The 23281-nt window shown below is 31.8% G+C and overlaps 2 protein-coding genes across 2 annotated transcripts; both read left to right on the top strand.

Moving 5' to 3' along the window:
* The first annotated feature begins 574 nt into the window (after positions 1–574).
* On the top strand, positions 575–16308 carry Grip163 (gamma-tubulin complex component 6). Its single transcript, XM_068773930.1, has 16 exons — positions 575–1054; positions 1404–1599; positions 2958–3148; positions 4268–4400; positions 4749–4895; positions 5480–5691; positions 5779–5971; positions 6514–6646; positions 7935–8157; positions 8943–9174; positions 9282–9474; positions 9635–10754; positions 11435–12233; positions 13480–13703; positions 14543–14880; positions 15248–16308. The coding sequence occupies exons 1-16, from the start codon at positions 653–655 to the stop codon at positions 15492–15494; spliced, it is 4983 nt and encodes a 1660-aa protein (XP_068630031.1). The 5' UTR covers positions 575–652; the 3' UTR covers positions 15495–16308.
* Positions 16309–17165: 857 nt separating this feature from the next.
* On the top strand, positions 17166–19286 carry LOC137929768 (uncharacterized). Its single transcript, XM_068772866.1, has 2 exons — positions 17166–17756; positions 17849–19286. Exons 1-2 carry the CDS (start codon positions 17440–17442, stop codon positions 17904–17906), a joined length of 375 nt encoding a protein of 124 aa, XP_068628967.1. The 5' UTR covers positions 17166–17439; the 3' UTR covers positions 17907–19286.
* The last annotated feature ends 3995 nt before the right edge of the window (positions 19287–23281 follow it).

Raw genomic sequence — 23281 nt, forward strand, 5'->3', positions numbered from 1 at the left:
TAATAACAGTTACAATGTATCTTCTATCACTATATTATATAATTACATCGTTGAATAATTATAATTTTATTCAATTTAAAACGCACAAAACTTTTGTGTATTTCATTTTATAATTGGAAACATAAACAGTATTTTGGGACAAATTAATCACAGTTTTGAGCATTGCGAAAGATAATACTTTTTTTATGTCTACGCCTTGAATAAATAGCAATCTTTCATTATTTAATTTGAACCATAGTTTTCGCCAAAACAGCTCCTTATAATGAAATTCTATTTTATAATTTTTCTTCCATTTTTGTCTCATTATATACCTTAATGTTGAAATTAAAAAACACGAAAAACTTTCTTAATTTACTAATTTCACGGTTTCACAAAATCCCTGTGAATTCTGAATTTTAACATGTATTATAAACGTATATAAGCATTAACGATTTTTTTAAAGTTAATATTTATTTTTGTCAAATGTTTTCCCAAAAATTATTTAGGGCACACTACAATAATGTCAGCGTTATGTCAAAATAAGTTTGTAATTTGTTTTGATTGAAGAATTGCAATTGCTCCGATTATTAAAATCGCCATAGTCTGAAATGTTAATAATTCTATTTCATGAAGAAATGTTATATAAAATTTAAAGAGGCATTTGATTTAAATTATGGATACAGACACTGAAAAAAGTGCTGGTGTTTACGAGCTTCTAACAGATTTAAGTCGTAAAACCGCTTCTTCGTATTGTATACGAAGTAGCATATCGCAAAATGCACTTATTTCTAAAATGAGATCTTTGTCTTACGAGATTATATTGAAAAAGACTTCTTTAGAATTCTCTTATTTACGAAATGAACCAACTGCTGAGTTATTGTCCTATTGTTTTTTATCACAACGAAATGCAAAGAATGTCGCGGAATACAAAAGATCTATCGAATTAAAAGATTTAATAAACGTATTACGCAAAACTGATTTCGCTGAATATAAACACCATTTTCAAAATGTGTTAAGACTACTTATTAGTCTTCAGAATACATCTAAACCAGATTTGGAAACAGAGATTTTTCAGGTTAAGTATTTTTAAATAGAGTAAACAAAATATCTGTCTGGTGGTCGGTTTTTTGGCAAATGATAATTTAATCGGGTGTAACTGTCGTTATTCTATACAAACATACCTGAGTTGATATTTTTGTTTTACTGTAGTTAGTGAAATAAGTTTTTATTACTAATCACTTCATGTTTCATGAATGGGTTATTAGTTCCTATCAAAACTGTTTGTCTTGCTATTATACTATGATAAGTCATAATGGCCATTTGATATCAATAATATAACATAATAATATAATTTAGAAAATTTCAACATCAATGAAATGAGTATACAGGACAAAATTTTAATTTAAATTTTGTACAAATTACAGAAACCATTTTCATTCGGAGTCCTCAATGAGATGTTGCCAAAGCCTCCTAAAGAATCGTTTGGGTCTCCGCAGCCCTATTCCTATTACCCTTCTTATGTTTTTGAGTTGCCATTTACTATAAAAAAGCAAGGAAAAAGGTCAGATAAGCCTTCTATTTATCCAGAATATTCAGTGGAAAGTTTTGATTCTCAATCATGTAAGTTATTAATATTTTAAATTCTATTACTTACCAATAAAATTATTGTGATACTTACATGAAAGTTTATGTATAAGAAGATTAGTTTTAATTTTGGATAATTGTTAATACCAGTTATGAATTGAGTTAACTGTACAAACCAATTACTAAACTGTCATCAAGCTTTGTTTTTAGCATGTTACTTCACATATGCTTTTCATTGACATTAATAACTAATTATTTAGTTTTTTCTTCTTGACGAATTAATTGGATAAGAGCTACTATTATAAATCTATTATTTTTTGTGGGAATAAAAGAAGTGTAAAAAACTGAAATCCTACATTTAGATTTTATGTACAAAGTAAAATTTTGAATTTTGTTTTGTTGCAGATGTTAATTTTTGAATAATATAAATTTATATTTTACTCAAAAGCAATTTTACATAAAGTATACAATTGACTTTAGTTTGCATTCAAGGTTTACTGTTTTCTGAACTTTTGTTATGGCTTCATAGTATGATATTAAAATATTTGTTACATGTCTATTTTGTTATAGGTTGTACTACCATTGTGTCTGTCTGTTGACGTTAGACTATGTATGCACCATAGTATTACAGGCATTGTGCTTAAGAATCATGGGTATATTCAAGCATCTTGTGGGCATATTGTCAATGAAATTGCTGGAATATGGGGGGGCCTGCTATGTATCTTAAGTTTGCTTGTCATATATATACAACAGGGGAATTATCAAACTGGTAGACTCTGCTTAGGTAGGTTCTGGTGAACTTCTGACATAATTGAGGTTCTCAGAAGTTGTTGGATGCAGGAAGTGCGAATCTGGTCATTGTAGCATTTTTTGCGGGAGGCCTATGGCCTTGCAGTCTGGTGTCTATGGGCTGATGTGAATGAATAGGTAGAATTTAATATTGGTGTTTAGTACTACGTCCATGCAGAGATTAAATAGGTTGATAAGTTAATGTAAGTGTCTTGTTTTAAACCATAATAGGCATCAGTATTGCTGCATATGAAAAGAATAAATGTCTAAAGTGAGTAGATTTTACTGCATACATCATATTTAAGATTTTTTAAATAACTCTCTTACCAAATAAACTGCTTCTATTGGATGATGGGAGGCCCATGACAAACAGTAAATGCTTTATGGTTGAAATGATAATGACTAGAGAGTACAATGTGACATAAATAAATGTTTTTAGCTTTTTGAGTTGTTTACTTATTCATACCTGGTATAAATATATCAGTTTGTCATTGTGTGATTTTAGCATAGTGTTAAGAGATTTACTGCAGTAATAATGTTATCTGTACAGAAATTGTATTAAACAATGTTATTCATTTTGTATTTATAACAATTTTTATTTACAGATCTTTTGGAAAAAGCTAATTCAGAAATGCATAAAGTAAAAAGTTATATAAGTCCCATTTCTCTTGCATCTCTATCATCAACAGGCATTGCATCCTATATGAATCATAATATACTTGATTTACCTAGACTTACAGCTCCTAGAGATCTCAAGATACCTGGCAGTTCTGAATCTTCTCAAATTAAAGTAAAAGTAAGCATAATATGGGTTATAAATATATAATAAGTTCTCTTGGAAATCTAGAAATCTAGAGGAAAAGCTGGGCCTTTGTTCTACTTTTGAAATCATGATAATGATGAAGTATGATGAATAGGCACCACACCTCTTTATGTTCTTCTGTTGTAAAAATAATAATTCATAACCTTAACCTTTTTTAGTTTTTTTAACCTTTAGTTATGTTTTTGTTATATATCTTATGCCACAGTTAAAGCAAGGTTTCCTATAATTTTTGCTTGCACACAAAACTATATACAAAGCAAGTTTGCCATGAATAAAATGAGTATGTCTGGTCAGTTGTGAAGGTATAGTTGATAACATAGTTTGTACTGTAGGATTAAACGAAAAGAGAGTAATTTGAAGGACTCCCTTTGATCATATAAAATTTTATATAATTTACTGCATAAAGAATTCCGCAACACATGGACCAAAATATGCAAAGTGCCACATATAACATAATACAGTACCCAAATAACACCTGTATTCTAGATCTAGATTGAACAACCTGTTTAAATACTGTAAAAGTAAGTTCATGATTTCATACACAATGGTTAACTTAAACTGAAATTTCTGATATTTCACTTGGGAATTCTAAATTCAAATGTTTTACAAATTGAATCTTACAATTTGATTTCAAAGTTAGTTTTTTTTTTTGCTTTATTCTCTAACACTCTGAATGATTAAATTTTCCTGAATTCAAGCGACTTGCAAAGAAAAAATGCCACAGGGCTTTCAAATCCACTCCCAAAAATTAAAACTAACTTTCTGGTTTATTTTTAAACATATAAATTAACAAAGATTGATATTAGTAATATATATAATATTAAGTTAATAAGATTATTAATAACGAAGAAATTAAGAAGTAGTTATAATGCTTTTTTGGTTTATTTTAAACCAGAAATTCATGTTTAAATTTCTTTTATTTGAATGTTTTTTTATTCAATTTATCTCACTTTAAGTTTGGTTTCTTTTGTATATCAAAATATTTGCTTCCGTGATGATTCTTAAATGTTGTAATGGCAAATAATCATGAGGTCACAATGGGGTGGACGTGTCGAAACATTAATAAAACTTAAAACTAAACTTTTACAATAGGTTACATTTCCACCATCAACTAGTGAATGTGGACTACAAGAAATGTATAGAAATAATAATAACAATCTTGATATTTGGGAAATTGCAACTCAAGTTGATAAGAATGTACCTGATAATATTTGGGATATTGTATGTGAGTATATTTTTTGCAAGTTTTTTACAATTATAATGTTGTTTATTTTTCATGTTAGTGTTAAAACAGTCTTCTTTAGTGAAAAATGCTTTTCCACTAAAAGTTTTGAGCGCAATCAATCAACGGATTAATATGTTTTAAACTTGGTTAAAATGAATGGCATCTAAGTAATGTAAAATTGTATTTATATTTAAAAAATTGGACAAAAATGCAGTTATTTATATAGTATGACGAAAGAAAGTAATAAAAAAATAACAACATGAGTCATGCATTTTAATTAAAAAAAACACTTGTAAAAACACCTAAAATTTCGCTACCAATTAATATTGGAAATTTTCTTTTTTGCAGCAAAAATGTCATTTATCAAAGAACGACAGATCATTGCCACCTCTACAAGAGAAATTGCTCTCTGGCGAAAAATATACAGAGATGAGCTTGCTTATTTAAATATTATATCAGAAAAACAATTCATCAGGCATATCATGTATCTTATCAGTAAGTCAATAAATAGGCTTTATATATTGTTGTTCTTAATAATATAATTAGTGGTGATTGAATATTCGGACGCCTTTTTACTAAAACTTCAAACTGTTATGGTATGGAAAGAACTTTTGTTTTAAAGCATGGAGATAGGATGAGTGAGAAAACTTATTATACACATGTATTTTTGCCTTGGGCGCATATAGACTTTAAGAATATAAGACTTTCTATTGATATTCTGTTGCAATAAATTATTACAAAAAATTAAGCTCCAGTAAATTTGTTATTTACCCTCTGATAATAACTTATCCATAATTAATTGAAGAGTAAGATCGCGATAAGAATACAGTGACTCAACATTGTAGTAAATAGAAAGTAAAGTTCACAGTGACCAGTTAAAATTAAAATATTTTTCTATATATTAATATTATGAGATGTTTCCCAGGGGCTGTATACCTGATGTTCCATAAATAATTAAGTGAAATTTTTTGAATTAAATGAATTCTTGTAATCAAACGGGTTTTAGCCCTTTTAATAATAATGTTGGTAAATATTAAATATTTTTGTAATCTATCTGAAATTTTTAATAAATGTTTTAGTTGGCGTTGAAACTAGTTCATTTCCATATAGTAAACAATCAAATTGTTTTTATATGAAACAGAACTTAGTGCTGGAAGGTGTTTCAAAAGAACATCTTAACGATTATGTGAATGATTTGTTACTTGTTGGGACGTATTATAAACGACTGAGTATATTTGCTTTTAATCAAACTGTTGAAGACAATTTTGAAAGTAAGGGTCTTGTTCATGAGGTAATCATTTTTTTCCAGCGTTTTATATCTATCTACATTTTTAGACAAGTTTGAATCTTATTTTTAATTATGTGTTTTAATATTAAGGCATCGAGGGAAGTCATTAGGCAGTACCTTCTAGAATTTCGATTGAAAGCGACAGAAGTTTATGAAGATTGTTCTAGAAATATCTCAGAGGATTTGAATTGTATGCCAACGCTTTTGCAAATTTTACATCACATAGCACCTTTAAAGCAGGAGATTGAAACGATTGCCGCCATTTATAAAGTGACCGACTCAGGTAAACACAGGTTTTGTATTTTCATAATGTGATATAATTCTTTAATAAGATTTTGTATGGTGTATAAGTTTGTGTTTATTATTATAAATAACAAAGTAAATTCAACCTTTAGTACAGTCAGCTTTATAGTTTTGTTTTTTAAACATTGTCATTTCTTCATGTGAAGGATGTTTTTCTCACTTAATTATTAGTTTTATACCTGAAATTAATAGTATATCATTGAGTGAAATTTATTATATCATTTAAGAGTTTTTAGTTGAAAGAAATGTGTGAAACTTTATTTATTGACTCATTTAAAAGGTTGATATTATAATGTATAAATAAAAGAGAAACTGTAGAGTTTCTTGCCGGCCCTTCTCAGCAGATATACCAAGCCGTGTTAACTTATAATGTTAAAACGAAGATTATAAAGTGACTCATCTGATTATCTGTTTATATTAAGGACAACTTTTGTAATATTCCACGATAATTCTTGTAATAAATTTGTACTTGTAATGTACTCTGAACAAATCATTGAATTTATTATTAAATACTGTTTTCAGATACAAATCATGAACTTCCTCATGGCGCAGAGCTCATGTCATATTTCTTCAACGAAATATCACTTGTTACACACAAAAGGACAGCACTCACTTTATTTAATTGCCTATTTTTTGTTTGCAAAGTTTACTTCAAGTGAGTCACTTTACCTTATGTTGTCTGTCAAATTATTCTATTTATTAATATGTTTTACAAATAAAAAGTGGTTGAAGTTAGAGAAATTAAGTAGGATATAACGAATCTTATGTAGCTATATGTAGCATTGATACCTATAAAAGAGGTTTAAGCTAAGCGACATCTGCGCCCCGCCCTCTTGAATCCCCAGAAGCAGAAGTATAGTCCAGTCCAAAACAAAAATTCCTAGCAACTACAAAACATGATAGATTGTTTTATTGATACAATGGAAGATATTTTGATTCTACAGCGTGATTGATTATAGGTGTAAATGGTTACAAAATGGTTAAAGGGTGAACGTGTAGCTCATTTACTGTCAATTAATGTATGGTAAACCCTATCCAAAAAAAAAGATTCCTTAATTTTAAATAAAGTAATGATAGTAGTGTAACAAAAAGCGTTATCAAAATTTTGATTACAATATATTCAAATTAATTATTGTTTATAACCAGTCTCTACAGGCTCTGTACTGCCAGAAGTTATAAACCAGTCGCATTTCAATAGAAATTATAAATTAATATAAAATATTTTAGAGTGATCACTTTATATAGGGTCGTTGGAAAAAATTGAAAAAGCTTGAAAATTTTTTTCCTAAAAAAACTATACATTCACCGCTTTTAACATATATAACATGCACGAAGCCTGCTTCCAATCGGGTCTACGGAAAATATATGGGGAAAGCCTATGTCCACTTACGGCTGAAACGATGATTTTTCGCCAAAGAATTAATGGCAAAAAATGCATAACTTATTAGTTAATATTTATAGTTTTTTTTTGTCTTATTGGTTAATAACGGGGTAAGGTGTGTTTACATGACATAATATCAGTTCACATCTTCACGGGAAACGTAATTATTAATGCCTATACATTTCTATACAATAGTCGTCATTGTTATAACCCATAGAGGTTCACTGCAAGGTATTGGCCTACCTCAAAAATATCTAAGGGGTGATATGCTATAATAACGACGCCTGGCAGCAAGTTGGCGATCGAAATCGTACTGCCCATTCTCTGAAACCTTATTTTGAGCAGTAGCAATCCTATATATAATAATTAATGCACAGAGTGTGAATAATAACTTTGTATCCCGGGAAAGGAAGCGACGACCTGTGGTCGCAAGGCTGTCCCTTACCGCTGGGCTACAATAGCTCTTTACAATAGTACACGCGAGCTAATATTGTAATCATCGCCATTTTATTGAAAATGAAAATTAAATTTGAAATTTTTAGATATGTAAACCTAATTTCAGATTTATTGAGAGATTCATCTTCGAGGGAGAGTTAGATGACAGATTCAACGAATTCTTTATAAGGAAGGATAACCAACACGTCAATTCGCGGTCCAAACGCTATTGGGACAAAGGATTCCATATAACGCTGAGTGTAGCAGTGCCCGACTTCTTGCGTTCGCTTTCAAAATTTATTTTGCTGTGCGGAAAATCTTTGAGATTACTTAAATTATGTAATCCTAGTGTAAGTATATATATGAAAAATATTATACTACCATTGATTATTTGACAAAGGCTAACTTATGTACAACAACAATGATATTAAATAAACTATGAGTAATGAATAGTTAAATATAAAATAACAAAATAGAATATAAACAACCATTAGTTATAATTTTTTACATTAGGCCTTATAAGAAGGCGCAAAGTCACCCAGAGAGTAATTAAAAGAACTATGCTTGGGGCTTCGCTGCGACATCGCATAAAAAATGAGAAGATACACAGAAGAACCATATTCGTCGTAGCTTAAAGAATAACTCGCCTCAAGTGGCAATGGGCGGGGCACATCGCAACCGATAATAGATAGGGCAGCGAGATAACGATCATCGAGACTTTTTTTGGTGAAGGCTTAAGCCACACTGTGGGCGTCTATCGGCTGGAATGATGATAAAGGTGATTAATTATATGAATAGGTATTTTCATAAATTTCAATTTCATACATTACCAGACTAGTAATAATGTTTTTAAAATATCATTGTAATAGTTTAAGGTATCGTTTCGCTTACCTTAAAGCATTACAATGAAAATTTATATTTTTTTTTTTTTGTATGTGAACACGTCGTTTTGACGTCAAATATTTTGATATGTTTTAATTTACTCTGGTTTATATGAGAAAAAAATAAGTAGTAATTTTTTCTATTGTGAGTCGGTCTTAAGTTTTACGTTTGTTAACGCATTTGGCAATTATTTTTTGTTTACGCTACGGATTATGTGTCCTTATATAATTACCGAATTAATATTTTCTTGTAGGATCCGTTAGTTCTACTAATATCATCCGACCACCCGTCAGTGAAATGTTGCGCGAGCTTCGATGAGTTGGAAAGACAACAGCAAGTTCTAGATGTATACAGGACGAGGTGTCTATTCGTCAGTGGGGAACCTGTGACCTTTGATCAGATACTATTGAAAAAAGAGGCGGAAAGAAAAGCCTTCACGGAAATGGCGTCCCTAAAACAGGCCGAAACTATGGAGAAAATTGTTGGTGAGATGAAAATAGTTAAAATAATTATTTTAAAGTGAAGTGGACTTGTGTGCGTTGAACTTGAATTTTATTTACACGTAATATCTATAAGGTGATTTGTATTTTAGCCGAAAGGAAACGGTTAGCACAGTTAATAATAGCAGAAAAACAACATTCACTCCGTGTTCTTGAAGCTGCAATGGCAGAGGCTAAGGCGGCTAAAAATAAAGCGAAACAACGCGAGAGAAAAAGATATGAGCTAGAAGAAGCTTTAGAAAAAGCTACAGAAGAAGTAGACTCCAAGTTAAAAGATGAGGAAAGGTAATATCTTTGTGAAGGAATCGGTTTTAAAATGTATTCAAATTTTATATTATTGACTCTATTCTTAACGATCATCTGTTGAAATAATTTTCTTTCTTTCAATTACATCGCTTGTACTTTTAAAAAAAATTAAATGCTCATACGGGTTAAATTATTTCAGAAATAAAATCATGGCATATTATTCAAAGTTAAACATGGAGGTAGAAAAGAGCAAAATACACACAGAATGGAAGATAAAACGGCTACAATTAGATCAAAGCAGAATACAGTTGCTGTCAACCGAGGAGAGAAATTTGAAAAGAGAAAAATTAGAACTTGAACTTAAACGTAATGATGAAAATATGGAAATTTCAATTGAAAGCTTGGATATTAAATCGGAAGACGTTGAACCTGGAACAGAAACCGCCAATAACAATCAAGGTGTATTAAATACAACACCAGATTCCGTACATAGTATAGAAATGATGAACGATGATTTAAAATGTTCAAATGCTACTGATCACTTGAACACAGATACATCACAAAGTCAAAACGATATCTCTAACAATATTGTCAAAGGTGTTCCCAATATAAAAGATCGTAATAAAAACTGTGATAATATTAAAGATTTTGATTCTCAAGGAAATATTTTAAACGTGGATAAAGAAAATAATTTAGAAAAGAGAGACTTCACTACTTCGAGCAATGTCATCGGCGAAAAGCTCGATGTTGAATTTGACAATCAAACATTTTTAGATATAAGAGAGGAAGCTATTAAAAATAAAAGAAAAGTAATGGCCCATGAATTCTGTCAAACCGATGAACAAAACAATAAATTGAATGCACAAACACCTATTATTCAATTAACTTCAGTTGATGAAGAGAATAATATTCAAGATGTATCTGTTTTATCAGAAGCGAAAAGAAACAAATTAAAAGTTCTAGGAACTGAATTCGGAATTGTTCACACAGAGATTAAAGAACACGTCGAACCGAGAACCGATGCGCAAAAAGAAGCTATAATTAATAAAAAAAGAGTTTTAGGTGTAGAATATAATCTGCCTAGTGAAAACATTGTTAAGAAAGAACCAGCTAATGTAGCGCAAGAAGAGGCTTTACGTAACAAAAATAAAGTATTGAGTTCAGAATACAACACACGTTTAATGAACCTTAGTCCCAGGCGAGAAGGCAGTAGGAGAACAGGGTTGACGTTAGATCTTAAGCCATTTGTTGAGACCATAAGCACAAATAGCCAAACGCCTAACACTGGTACAATCACGCCCGGTGAATTCTTTCCAAGGGTAAGTATTCTTTTTTCTTATGTTGATTTAATATGATATATATATATATGTATATGTGTATAGATATATATAATTATATTATTTAGGAAAATTACAGCTGTACATAATTAACACCATTATACCTATTGTTGAAATGAGACATTGTAATAGAACCTGACCTCATTGAGAGCACAGATAGTAAAATAGAAGTAACTGAGAATCAGAATTATCATTATTATTATTTTTATTACAATGTCTCATTTTAACAATAGGTATAATGGTGTTTGTTATGTACAGTAGTAATTTTTGTAAATAATTAAATACATGAACATAATGTGAACATGTTTTTTTATTTTATTTTACCCCAACCTAAAGCCACCAATTAAAGAAAAATTGGTGTATTTTATACAAAGAAAAAAATAATTATCAAAAGAAGCAAATGGTACTTGTTTTAACAGCTCCTAATAGATACCGGACTGTTTGTATTGAAATTAGCCGATTGTCTCTTTCCAAAGGTCGATGTGTAATATTCATCGTCAGGTATTCTATATAAGTCAATGAAAAAAATTCTTAGATTCAGAATTTTAATAATTAGATAACTCTTAAACTTTAGATACACATGGATCAGAATATTCGATCTTGATATCTATTGTCTTTGTATTATTTAGGAAAATCTGTGGTTAATTAACATTTACTTTCAGCTTGATCTTGAAACTCCCACCACTGCCGAAGTACCGTTAGGTAGTGGAATGACTAGCGACATGTTTACACCAAGAAACGATGAAAAGGATTTAGATTCTGAAAAAGATAAATCTAATAAAGATTATATGAGATCGGAAAAATTTGACTTTTCTATGATAGTTGAGGAAGTAACTGCAGAGTCGGAGGATATAAGTGATGGACATACAGAAGACAGCCCAGATAGCTCACCGAAAAAACTTAGGCAATGTACTGACCTGACAAACAAATATTCATTTTACAATTTAATTGATGGGTCTTATAACTTCGATAACTTCGATCCATTTGGAGTGAAAACGTTAGAGAACTATTCTAAAGATTATTTCACAAACAAAATGAGTAACGACATTAAGTCATCATTTTATACAGATCCGGCCTTAATTATGGAGGAAGTTAAGAAAAAACCATATAACAATATATTTCTATCAAGTTTCACAACCGATGAAGGTACAGAACAAAAGATATCAACGAATAATATAGCAACACTCACGGCTTGTTTACAAAGATCAGTAATGTTGCCATTGACATATCAGCTGGAACTGGTTAATAATTCAATTTTAACTCATTTTCTTGTTAATTTGGACATGTACGAACATCTAAGAAGTTTGAAAGATTATTTCTTTTTAATGGACGGCGAGTTCTCCAGGAGCATTTGTCACAACTTGTTCGCAAAGTTGACCAAGACGGTGAATCCACAAGAGCTGTTGAACTTCGCAACGCTGCATAACATACTCGATAAAGCTCTAGGATCTTCAATATCACGTGAGTAAACAGAAATAATACGTCCATGTATACACAATAGTGTAGAATGTTATGTTTTATTAAACATTTGTGGTTACGAAAGAAAAACAATGTTTATGTGTACTTTGTTAATTAGTCTAGATTACCAAGCTGACCATTTAACATATTATATAGTAGGGGTGGTCAAACTGCGGTTCGCGAGCCACATCCGGCTCATTGAACTATTACTTTTGGCTCCGATCGATTGTCGAATTATTTCAATGTTTAAATTTATATAACCTATGTCTGCTGTTGAGAAATCGCAACAATTTACTGGTGTTAATTATTATTACTCGCCTAAAATTAGCGAAATCCAAACACCGATCATAATTATCTAACTGGCATCTTAAGTACTTTTAGGAGTGCTATCATACATACGTGTTCCATTATATCTAACTTATTTTTGTCATAAAAGTTCAATAATTTAAAAAAAATTCCATTTGCGTATTTTAAATGCGTATTAAATTGCGGCTTTTGAAAAATTTCAAATTTGGAACAATGGCTCGAACTATCAAGGAGCTTGGCCATGCCTGTTCTATACATTATATAGCATTAGTAAATTACAGTGATTTAGATTGGTGATTTAATCCAAAGAAAGCGATAGGAATGCATGTTAAATGAATTACTATGATAATTTACTATGTAAATAATACATATGCTATATATATTACATGTGTACTAAGCATACCCGAGACATCTTTTCATTCAAAATACCGCAGTGCCTGAAGACAATTGTCTTTGATCAGTGTATGTTACTGGTGACGACTTACGAATCCAAGACGTGGTCGCTTACGCCCACTGTATAGCCTACGTTATAATAAAGCTCAAGGAGAGAGCTATGTCGATGGCTTTGCTGCAAGATCGATTCAGAAATATGGAGATACACAACCAAAGTCATCGACTTAGCTCGAAGTTAGCTTCATTAATGTTTTTAAAAAGACAGTGATGTCAGCTGTGCCGATATCATTAAGGAAATTTTATCATGAACTTCAAAATTAAACACAAGTTGGGAAATCTTTTTTATATTTTACTATTAGCGTAACAATGTCTTGAGAGTTCTAAACAGAGGTTCAGGCGACATCATGAAGTTACAAATATTCGTTCACCTTCAATTATTACTTTCAAATAATAGGTATTTACAAAATATGTGTCCAGAATAATAATTTTTTACAACCACGCCATTTTGCAACGCGTTCATGCCGATATATATTAATTTTTGTTTCTACAGATGTGCATAAGTTCTCCGAGAATCTGTCATTCAGTATCGCCGAGTCACCGCTAAGTTTCCAGCATAGCTCTCCAGATGTGTTGCATTGTCTGTCGTTGACTTACTCCGTGAGCTGGCCGTTGAACATAATTCTATCGCAAGAAGCCTTGATGCGATACGCTAAAGTATTTCAGTTTCTTATCAAGATGAGAAGAGTGTTTTGGGTGCTTAGCGAAGATTTTGAGGTAAACCATGTTATTAATAAGCATAACTACAGTATATTATAGTTGACTCCCACGTGGCGACCACGAGAAGGTAGGTAAGCCTTTCACTAGGCGGACAGAGGACATAGTTAAGGTTGCGGGAAGCCGATGAATGCGAGCTGTGCAAGACCGATCATCGTGGCTATATTTGAGGAAAGCCTATGCCTTTCAGTGGCCACCTATCGGCTGACATGATGATGATGATGATAGATAGTATTCATATAAACATAATTAATTTATACATGTTAGCAATAATTAAAATAAACAGTAATGTTTTGGACGGGAGTCTATGAATAGTGTTTGAAATATTAAAAGTGTGAGTATTCTTGAAAGTGATTATTAGAAATAGAGGGTAATCTTGGAAAGTAGGGGTAGAGCCTGTAAAAGCCGGCGTTGAGAGGAGGGCGATGCTATTAGAAAGTTGTATATTGACTTGATTCAAAAAGTTTGTGTTTTACATACATGATCATATTGGAATTAAACATTTCTTATTCAAATTAAATGTAGGTTTATAGTATTTTTTTGTAAATGATGTTCTGTCATTAAATAATTATATTCGATAATCAAGTCCCGGACTATATTTTAATCGATAGAGAGAGGTTATGAAGCACAAAATGATTGAGTCACTGCACCGAAAATCAATTGACTATCTGTAAGCTTCGCCGCGCGGATAGTCAAATGACTATCCGTATGGGTTGCAACAACATGTGTATAACTAAAAAATAATTTAATAAATTAGTTATTAGTATTAATTTTTTAAAGTTTATAATAGGTATTTGTGATAGATAAAATCTATCTTATAACGTTGACATTGTTTTTAGTCACTGAAACTATCTGCAAAGCTGTCGCGGGAGCATTCGAGAAAATTATTGCGATCACCGCAGTACATTTCCGTCCAGATATACCGACATGTCATGGCGTCGCTTATAAGGGCGCTCGATAATTACATTGTCACAACATGTATCCTCACCTCGTGGACGGAGTTCGAGAGTGATCTCAAGAAAGCGCGGACACTGGACGACCTCTACGACTGCCACGTTGTGTACATTAAGAAAGTGTTGTTCAGATGTCTCCTTAACAACAGATCCACGCTCGTCATGAAGCTACTGAATGACATATTCACCGTTATTTTGAAATTTAGTCGCGTGCTTAAAGCTGGGTATGTCAAAATTTGAATATAATTTTTAATTTATTTACTCACTTTTTATACACATTGTGTGAAGGCGGACTTAATGTCATTTAGGCATAGTCAATCCAATCCATAATAATTATATTTTTTCTGTGCTCCATATAATTGGTAACTTAGTGAAATGGTAGTGAAATGGCAGAATAGACCGGAGTCTTAAGGTTCGTCCACCTAAAAGGTAGATAGTCAATCTCGTCAAGGTCGTCTAAAGACTACTATATATGTAATACATAAGTATTTTTTTAGAATCTGTGTGTTTGTCTCCGATAAAATTCCAAGACAAAACAAGAAGTATTATAAAAAGTTGTTTTGTTATAACAAAAAAAAACATATGTTACAGTGAATGGCAACAACAGGAACGAACGAGTAGCTTCACTCATACTAATTTTACGCAACTTGAAGAACTCTACCATCTATTTGAGAAACTTGCTAAATATTTACACAAAGTGGTCACGAAACTGATGGAATGTGGTTACCAACGCCACTTGGTCGAGTTGCTCACTATGGTCAATTTAAACGGCTACTACGATACGAACAAATCGAAGGACGAACAAAATACATCCGCATCAACTGTACGCTCCAACTAAAGGTGCATGATTAATGTGAAATAACAATTTAAAAAGTGCTGAAACATTTTTTTGGCATTTTCATTCTAGACTGCAAAAACACATATTGTAACTTATATTACAAAAATATTAACACTGAATTAAACGTAAGCGGCATTTAATAACAATAAGAATATATATCATAATCGAAAAATAATAAATTAATTTAAAATAGGAAAATATATACACCCTTAGTAACAATAGTTTAGGTTCATATCAAGCTTTTCAAAATTATAGTAAAAATCTTAAGATATTAAAAAAAAATGTTTAAAGCTAATATTTAGCTTTAATGAAATTTATCGCTTTACTGTATTTTAATCCTGCCTTTTAGCAAAAAAATAAACTTTAATAGCATATAGCTAATATAAGTGTATAGATTAAAACTATTTTTACATTTTGTTTTCTAATTTTTTTTCATCAATCGCAGGATATGTTCGTAAATACTATAGAAGAGAAACCGATTTGCTAAATATTCCAAAATCATGAATCTTAGCACATAAACATGTGTGCTAAAATTAATAGCAAATGAGTGTTATTCTAAACAAATAATTTATACGTTTAAATTATTACAATGTTAATGTATTTGTTAAAACGAGTAAATTAAGTTATGTATAGTACTGTGATGAAATATCTTTGAATGTTAATTTTTGTAATCCCACCTGTTATTGTTAGCGTCATAGATAAATTTTGTATTGTTATTATGATCTGATATGTTAAAACAATCATTGAGCACCAATAATGTATGTTTGCCAAAATATCTTTGAATATACATTGTTGCTATTAACAAAGGTTTATATTTCCCATTAAATATGTAGATATTAACAAAAATGTGAAGTTTTATTTACCCTTGCACCTGTTGTATTTAGGACCATTGTACTTGATAAGCTAATTGTTACAAAAGAAACACAAATAATTTATTTATATGTAATTTTTCGACGAATACAAGCTTGAACGATATTTTAATATGAGATACATTATTACTCTAATAAATATATCGCTAATCATAAAATGAGAAAAAGAAAGGCGAAGCATATTTCTTCAAAAAGTAAGTCAAAAGTTAATGAGATAAATTCGCAAAATAGTAGATAAACAAGCGACAAGCTCCATTGAGGTATCAAACAAAAACGCAATTATAGAAAGGAGTACAAAATGTAACAATATTTTTTTATTTTCGGTTATCACAAAGAACTAACACCTCAAAAGTCAATGTATTTGCTTCCACAAATAGTAGTATATTTATATAGGCGGGTTTTTCACTTAGCATTTGGAGAACACTGCTCAAAAGTCATCGTAGCAATACAACTTCTCAAATTAAAAGAATCACATTCCTACTGTTATTAACTAAAACGCCCTCTAGTGCTGAGCAGGATGTTAATTTATTGCCATCTATCGTGGAGTAGTGTAAGATAAAATTTCGGTATTTATTTGTATTATTTATTCATAAAAAATATTTATTTCGTTACATTTATCTTTGAAAATTTTATATTTAGCTATAATGAGGAATTTATTCCATGGCATCTTTGTACTTTAAACGTTTAATTTGTTTTTTAGAGTTGTATTTTAGTTGCCTTTTAATTCCGTGGCGATGACAGCGCCAATATTTTCCTTATAATCAGGGTGTTTTCATGAATTCTTCATTCTACGTCAATTCGTCCTAGGGTGAACATCTGATCGTAATCAGTCAACGCGTGTGATACTAAAGTGAAAGCCGGCTTTTTATCAGCGTATTCTTCTATTCATTACTCTATTTTTGTGTTCATAAACATAAAAACACTAAAGAACATAGGACATTTTTGAAGAGATTCTGTGAAAATTTGTTTTATAGTATCGATCGCAGAGCTACCTATTCCTGGGGTTTCTCACTGCGCTGCAGTTTATATTTCTCCAAAAACGTTAAAGCACAAGAGTCACCGTCACTGTCGCCGAGATGGCGTTCATGATGCCTGTTGTGAAAAACGATTGGGATATTTACCATTCGCAGCGGTCAAGACGGTCTTCGGAATCAACGGAGAAGGTTGGTGTTGGGGGGCGAGTGCGGAAGGTGTCGGAGTCTCGATCCGAGGGGCCGATGATGTCGCCGCGGATGGGATCTACTTTGAGCCCGCATCGGAGTGCCCCTGCGATGCGCTCTCTGTCCTACTGCCGGGCGCCGCCGTCGCGGGCCTCGCTGCGGGCGCAAGACAGCCCCAAGGGCTCGGCTAGCCCGCCCAGCGTCGGTCGCGAGTCGGAGAAGTTCCACAGCAGGTTGGTGGAGAAACTACGAAGAGCGTTAGGTCGCTCCGAGTCTCGCCGGGAAGAGCGCAGCTCATGAGCTAACCAGGCGTGCTTGTGTGCAGGGCGCGCGCAGAGTCCCCCGAGCACTCGCGCTGCGGAGCCTGCATGCCCTACCTGTGAAGCACGCACGCACAAGCGCCGACACACTATCTGTGATACGTTTGAGATAGTGCCGAGTTGAGTAAACCTATGAATGTGCTAACTTTAACCGCCTATTCGTTTCGGAAGTTCAGTCCAATTAATCATGTATAAATTTTAAAAAAAGACCCTACAATGCAATAGTAATTAGCCATCATACCTTTCGCTTCCCTAACTGTTGCATGGATGTTATTGTGACCATTTATTTTACTATTCAAAATATTTATCATTATTCGATTGTTTCGTAAGTTATTGAAAGGGTAATAATTGTATGTTTTAAGACTGTATTTAGTTTAAGAACAAACACCCGGGTGTTTGTTTTCCAACTATACATGACATCGTATTGTGTCCTGGTTACTATTTAATATTTTAGTGGAGCGTGTGGCAGTTCGCGATTGGTATCTGTGATTTGTTACTTATAAGCAATAGTGTTATTTATTTTTGAGTGGAGTATGGGTTGATTATTTCAGAAGCCAAAATTATTTTTATCGATTTAAGTATTCAGCTATATTTAGTTCAATATATATCTTCATGAAGCTAGCAAAGGGTATTCTCTAATTGCCCAATTTATAATTGTGTTAATTGTGAACATTATAATCTAAAATTTATATAGAAATTGAAAAGTAAATAAAATGTTTTTGGTCTGTATTAAGCGTTAATAAGTTTGATATAATTATTTTTTAAAAACTGATATCACAGTACAGTATTTTCTTATTATTGTCATTTTCGTTATCATTAAAATGATAATAACTATGCCAATAACTGTCTATATTAATAAAATATATTATAAGAAACCTTATTAGTCATCGCGAATAAGCAGTGATATGTTATCCTAAATTTTGACAAATAGAATCCTAGCTCTTTAGTATTGTATGTTAGCTATAAAATAATTTTTGTTACATATTTTGCATGATTTTATGTAGTGTTAACGTAATGACTGTAAATGGACCAGCCTTATTGAAATGTAGGCGTAACTATAGGGCATCAGTAAAACTGAAGGAGACTTGAGAGTTATATTTTAAATTTAAGGCATGTAGTGGTGAGATTGTATACGGGGTGTAATATCAGTACTTAATTATGATGCTAAAGCATTTTTCACATTTAAAAATTATCTGTTTAAAAAGCAAGTTTTAAACATTTTTATAATTTAAAGGTACTTTGTTGTGAGAAACGCTTTACTTAAAATTTTAAATGATTGAACTGCCAAGTCTTAGTGTATCTATATTCACATTGAAATGTCACTACTCTGTATTACTAGTATTTGCAAAAAATGTCTGTTGTTTACATCCGATTTAACTTTGCATGGAAACTACGTTGTCTGATCTGAACTTTTTCTAAATATAAAGCTTATAAAAAATCTTATATCTTTTATTGTTTTACCCTTTCATGTTATTACATATTCATTTCACATTAATAATTGTGGTGTAATAACAATTGCGTTGCATTTCGTTCGCGTCTAGTGGTGTGGCAAGGGTCGATAACGATATTAGAGGGACGGTTCTAGAATGTTCGGTGACATTGTATGCGTCCCGTTTCCCGCGTCACCGGTGTCGGGCAATTTTAGGAAGCTGCGCATCTAGAAATTCTATCAATTTGCCATTCTTCAATGATCTTTTCTTTACACTTCATATTTAATTTTTTTTTAAATAAGTTTGTTTTAAGATTAATAAAAATTCTTATGTTAGAGTTGGCTTTTGTATTATGTACGGAATACTTTAGAGTTTTACCTGTGGTTTAAGATAGAAAGGTAGTAAAATAGTAGGAAACTCGCCGGCCCATATACAATTCCCATAGTTGAAACCAACGAATAATTCTTTTATAATCTTTGAACAATAAAAAGTATACAATGAAGATCATGCTTTAACAGTCCCGCTTGCTACAGTTACGTGATCAATAATTTTAGGTTGTAAATTGACGATGTTACACATTTATCAAATGAAACGCCGATTTGTCAATTTAATTACTAAAGAATTAAGAAGCAAATTTTTAAATCCCTGTCAAAGAGTAAGCAACTTTAAAAATAAACTTAAAACTTAAATGGAAATAAAATATCTTTTTGTCTACAACCGCCACTTAGAAAAAAGATACCACGATTCTTGTCACGTGTTAACAAATGTTATTTTAAATAAATATTATCATCGAAGTCTAATAAGGTTATCCTTAACACGTAGATTATATGTAAATAATTATTAATTTTGTGTTTTAAATCGGTTTTAAAATATGAATAATATTAATCATTATTTATTTAACGTGTGAAACACACTCCACGAATAATGTGTTGTGTATGTTATTATAAAATAAGTGTAAATGGATTTTATTTATCAAGCAGTTCACAAAAGAATTGTTTGGGTATTTTCTGTGTATTCTAAGATGTGTATAAGAACTATATATAGTTTTAGTCAATGTTTGGTACACCATATTAATAATCAATGGGTCCTTTTTCTCTTATTAGGATCTATATTTCATAGACGTTAGCGTCCGTGCCTTTGTTTTTACAATTACTTTAAAAATATCCGATTTTTTTGCCCACGTTTTTGCATGTGTGTTACTATTGTATTACTATTTAAAACTAACTTGAGGTCATTTAATAATTACGATTGTTTTTTCTTTTTTTTTTAATCATTGGTGTCGTTTCTTTTTAAAGTCGTCCTCACAATGCCCAGTTTTTTACATACGGTTCGTGCGACTAGTTCCTCATCCCTACTCCATATTACCATCCTCAGCTTGTACGCCAGTATCTATGCGGTGGTTGTCGTATTCGCCACTGTGATGAATCTTGCGATCGCATCTCGAGTCTCGTCGTTAAGTGATATTGCTACCAACGTATGATGGACACTGATATGCAGCACGAAGTTTTTTCTCTTTCGACGAATAACTATGACCGCTTCGATCTTTAACCCCTCAATCTCGTAAATAGTGAGCGTCCTTAAACCTGCCTTCTGTAGCCTTGTATAATGAGAACTTGTTTATCGGCTTGGTGTGAGTTAGTTACAGAGTGTTTCTCTGTTTCGGGAAATTCTCTTCAGAGTAAGAACGCCTACTCAGGGAGTGCACTACCTACTTAGACGAATATAAGCCCTAGTTAATGAGTTCAGGAATAATAAAAAACTAAGATATAAAAATGCGTTTTCAAAATAAGTATTACAACATATTAAAATTAATGATTGGTTGCTATCTGTCCCTGGAGACTTTACTGCCAGAAGTTATCGGCTTGTCGCATTCCAATAGAATAAATAATTTAATATAACATATTTCAGAGAGATTGGAAATAGTTTTAAAAGTTTTGTAACTATTTTCAGTTACACCTTTACACTGAACAAGTAAAAGAATATTCCAGAAATAATTAAAAAAAATGATAATTATGAATGTTGCGTAGTAGCATTAACACGCATTATATTTTAAAAAATTGATACGATAAATGATTATAGTACAATTTTGATAAGACAAATAGATAACAGTGTTTTGCCGTCAATACACGGACAGAAATTAAACTTACACTGGACACCAAGTTTTCTCCGCCTATAGGTAAAATACACTTTCTTTCGGCACCTCTTCTTGATGTTCTAACATGTTTGATGCAATCTTTACATACAAATCCAAAGAAGATAAAAAAAATTCTTAGAGCAAACAGGAATATTCAACTTAAGAACAAAAGCAAGCTTACGCACCGTGAGAGAAAAGATATCGACTGACATTTTGCCCCCATGTACATGCATCCTGACTTTGTTATTACGAACCAATGATATAAGTTGTACATTCTCTTATATTTGATTATCTACCTTACTCATTCTTTTTACACATTGTCTAAAACTGTACCCAATGTATACAATATAATAGTGTACTAACGATGGGTTCCAGTGTACTAAATCCAGTAAAAATAATAGGTCCTTATCACATACTATTAATCTCTCCCCAGACTTTTTGTTGCGAATACGTGAATAACAAGACACCCATAGCTAGACCGCCATTAGATGAGCGTATTGCTAACATCTTTTAATGTCTATGATAAAGATGAGACGGTCTATATTTCAAACTATCTAGATTATAACTTTAGTATGTGTATAATACATAAGTAATAATTACCTCTTTAGTAACGTAAAATTGTTGCCTTTTGTTTTCGTTGACTGAAGTAATGTTTATGTAAATTGTTAATGTCCAAGCTATGGTAGCCTTGTCAGTCTTGACATTGAGTTATAGCTCTTAAGAGCGATTCACAAGAAATGCGGCACAGTTTGTGTGTGTTATGCAACTTGTCATTGCAAGAATAATATGTGAGAAAAACGATAAATGTAAAACCAATCAACCAATCAAAAAATCAATATTTGGTCTGGGTTACTAAGGCCCATAAACTTTTTCTGAGAAGGAATCAGTTCTCCGGCAGAGGCAACACTGCAAGGCTAACAATGTGCATGCAAATGACCTGATTTTGCCCAGCATTAGCGATTAACAACCTGTACGTGTACTTCTAAGGTTACCAGTGTACTAGATAACTTATAAATATAATTATATTATAATATGTTACGTCACAGAAATGTAGTCTTTCACTTCGGTCCTCTTTGCTAACGGTCGCTCATCGACCCTTGAAGAGGGTTATGTTCGACATTGCTCCACAAAATTGAGTTACGACAGAGATTTTTATATGAACGAAAGCAACATAATCCAGAGATTTGCAAGTTAAATTGTCAGTAGGCAGGCCACATAGCGCGTGGAACAAATGGCCACTAGGATTTTAAGGTTCTGAAGTCGCCAACAATAAAAGGTTGACAGATGTCTTAGTTATGGTCGTGAGAAAATAATAGACGCTGGCGGCTCTCCCTCCGGTGATAATGGAATATTTCAGGCTCAATTGATGACGGTGATGAATGTATTATTACGTTCACAATGTGTTTTTTAAAAGATGAACTTTAAAATTTATAACGAACTAAGGTGTCTATTTGTAGTATTAGATTTCCATACATGAGCTACGTCGTAATTCATAACATTTTTTTACCTGCCTAAGTGGCATTTGCAAGTTCCGCAGTTGCAAACTCTTCACAAACTATTTATAAATATCTATGATAATAATAAGTAAATTATAAAATGTCCAAAGTTTTTAATATTTACAAAAGAACAGCTGCAATAATTCTTTATAAATCATAAGTTACTAAAGATAGTAGGTACTATGCATATTTTAAAAGAATGACAAAATGAGATTAAATTAAAGAGGTTACGAGAAAGGGAAAAGGTTAGGTAGACCTAGCGTACACTTGTACGAGTTCATATGAGGACTATGGAAAGAATTATGTTAATCCAGTTTGTTGCAGGCGTCTTTTCTCTGCGTTTATCATCCAAGTAAATAAAATGTCGCTTTTGTTTTT

This window comes from Battus philenor, unplaced genomic scaffold (assembly GCF_028537555.1).
Source record: "Battus philenor isolate CCGP_79_NKW_IND1 unplaced genomic scaffold, ilBatPhil1.0.hap1 SCAF_11, whole genome shotgun sequence".
NCBI lineage: Eukaryota > Metazoa > Arthropoda > Insecta > Lepidoptera > Papilionidae > Battus > Battus philenor.